Source organism: Mus pahari, chromosome 9, assembly GCF_900095145.1.
Source record: "Mus pahari chromosome 9, PAHARI_EIJ_v1.1, whole genome shotgun sequence".
NCBI classification, from domain to species: Eukaryota; Metazoa; Chordata; class Mammalia; order Rodentia; family Muridae; genus Mus; species Mus pahari.
Genome location: NC_034598.1, coordinates 44820069 through 44822708, shown reverse-complemented (window position 1 = coordinate 44822708; position 2640 = coordinate 44820069). Strand labels below are relative to the sequence as shown.

Here is a 2640-nt window from a genome sequence, read left to right as displayed (position 1 = left end):
CCGCCTGCCTCTGCCTCCCGAGTGCTGGGATTAAAGACATGCGCCACCACACCCAGCTTATGCTTGGCCATTCTTATTTATTTTTGGCTTTTTCGAGACAGGGTCTCTCTGTGCAGCCCTGGCTGTCCTGGAACTCACTCTGTAGACCAGGCTGGTCCCAAGTGCTGGGATTAAAGGTGTGTGCCACCATCGCCCAGCCTGGCCATACTTTTTTTTTTTTTTTTGATTTATGTATCTTATGTATACTGTTGCTTCAGACACACCAGAAGAGGGCATCAGATCCCATTACAGATGGTTGTGAGTCACCATGTGGTTGCTGGAAATTGAACTCGGGACCTCTGGAAGAGCAGCCAGTGCTCTTAACCGCTGAGCTATCTCCCCAGCCCCTGGCCATACTTTAATTTGAAGTTTCTAAATTAAATGTATTCACTTTACAGCCTGATATCAGCGCTTTCTCTCCTCCCAGCGCCCCCTTAGGTAAGTCCTTCACCCATCCTCCTTAGCAGAGGAAGCCTCAGTGTGCCAGCCCCACCCCAGCCCATTCTGCACATCGAGTTGCTGTGGGTGTCAACTTCTCTGAGGTCAGACAAGACTCAGTTGTTTGGGGGACCTACAGGAAGGCCCAGCTGCTCATCTGCTACACATGTGCAGGGGGCCTAGGTCCAGCCTGGGCTCACTCTGCTTGATGGCTCAGTCTCTGTAACCAGCCCCTAAGGGTCCAGGTTAGCTGACTCTGTCCTCTTTGAGACCCTCAAATCTTTCTCCTAGTGTTTAAGACTCCCCAAGCTGTTTGTGTGCCTGGCCATCCTTGGTATATTTAAGGGTATGGAGAGATGGCTCAGCAGTTAGGGGCCCCGGCTGCTTCCTGGTGAGGGTTCAGTATTGATAGTGTAGCAGAAGCCAGAGGCTGTGAACGAGGCCAGTGACTTGTGGCAATGAATATGGACAAAGGGTGTACTGTGCAATATCCAAGTTTCCATGTTTTCAGCGGTTATGGAGGGATGGGGCGCTAAGTGGAGAAATGAGGTGCATGATGTGAAATTCATAAAAAAACAAAAACCCCTCTAGCTGCTCTTCCAAAGAGCCCATGCTCAATTACTAGCACCACACGGTGGCTCACAGACAGCTCAACAGAGTCCTAGGCAACAGAGTGATGGTGTCTTCTGGCGGGTGTGGAGGGGTCAGCACTGCATGCCAATGGTGCATAGACAGAGGCAGCCCAACACCTAGGCCCATAAAAGTAGAGAAACTCAGGGCTGAGAAGGCGGCTCAGTGGATTAAGACAACAGAACTGGGAGATCCACTTGAAGTCTGCCCTTTCTCTAGTCAAAATGTAAGTCCCTCCTCACCAAAATAAGTGCAACAAACAAGCAAACACCTGTGTGGGTGTCACTTCAGGGCCAAAGATGGGACTCGATGTGCCCACCTCTCTCCTGCTTCCTGACGGCTCAGACCAGCACACCCCACTTCTCTCTAATGGTCCAAGTCCTCCCAACCCTATACCAACAGTCCCTCCAAAGTACATTGGGAAGGACAGAGGGGAACAGACCAGAATTACAGACACAAGCAGACAGCACTCAGGTTCTGATCCAAACACGCTGTTTTATTCAAACCGGGTCAAACTGGTCAATGGGAACCTGAGCCCTACTGAGGGGCCTCCAGCAAGGCCTTGCCTGCCACCTGTGTGGGTGGGACCCAGGCCACCCGAGACTTCAGCACTGCCACCTGTGCCAGGGGCCCTGTGGCACCTGCAGCCACATGAGCCGCTCAAAGCAAGGAATGAACAAAAAACCAAATGCACGCAGTAGTCTCTGCCCGCACCCCAGCCCGCGCCGGCGGGAGCCAGGGCTCCCGCTTCCCGCACCCGAACCCTGCTTTAAATTAAAAAATAAGCCAGTATACATTGTAGAAAATTTCTCTTAAAAATCTCACAATTTGTAAATGTATATTTTTTTCTTTAACATAAAAGTTTACAATATACCGTAAAACAAAAGGCTCAAGAAAATAATCTCAAAAAAAGGAAAAAAAAAAAAGAAGAAAAAGAAACCTGAAATTCTGAATTAAAGCTGAAGGCGTTTTTTAAACCCTGTTGTTGAACCAGTGACGTGTTTTTATTGTGCTGATGGGTCAGAGAAAAGAAATATATTTAAAACCTCAGTCCAAGACGCGGCCTCCGCTGCCCCTCCCCCCAGGTCGAGTGGTCATTTATTTTGTCCCGAGTGTGTGATTGTCACGAGTTCACCAGTCCCGAATCCTGCCCTGCCACCATCCCCCTGGCTAGCGCCGGTAGGGATGGAAGCCCTGCACGTTGTGGTTCTGCCCACGTCCGAAGCCACTGCCACCAGCAGGGGGACCCCCCGAGCCTGGCACGGAGGGGCCCCCATAGGAGGGCGGCTGCTGGCTGGGGTCCGAGAAGCCCTGGCCGAAGCCACTCAAGTCCTGCCCGTAACCTGCTGGGAGAAAAGCTGCTTAGCTCAGGGTCATGGGACAGCGGCTCACCCCATGGTTCTGCCAAGGAGAGGGGCTGCAGTTCAGGCCTGGGGTCTGTGGGTAGCACAGTGGCCTGTCACCCTACCCTGATGCATCACACACACACACACACACACACACACACACACACACACACACACACACACACAC

At 51.7% G+C, this 2640-nt stretch overlaps 1 protein-coding gene across 5 annotated transcripts in view; it reads right to left on the bottom strand.

Annotated features, from left to right (window-relative positions):
• Positions 1-1577: 1577 nt before the first annotated feature.
• The window catches only part of Dazap1 (DAZ associated protein 1), a 23889-nt gene continuing 22826 nt past the window's right edge, over positions 1578-2640 (bottom strand). For 2 of the 5 annotated variants that reach the window (XM_021204800.1, XM_021204802.1), the window contains exon 12: positions 1578-2450. In XM_021204800.1, the coding sequence (XP_021060459.1) occupies positions 2278-2450 (173 nt within the window). In that variant the 3' untranslated portion in view covers positions 1578-2277. Of the gene's footprint in view, positions 2454-2640 lie in introns of all 5 variants that reach the window. The other 3 variants (XM_021204798.2, XM_029542258.1, XM_021204801.1) reach the window with 2 other exon arrangements.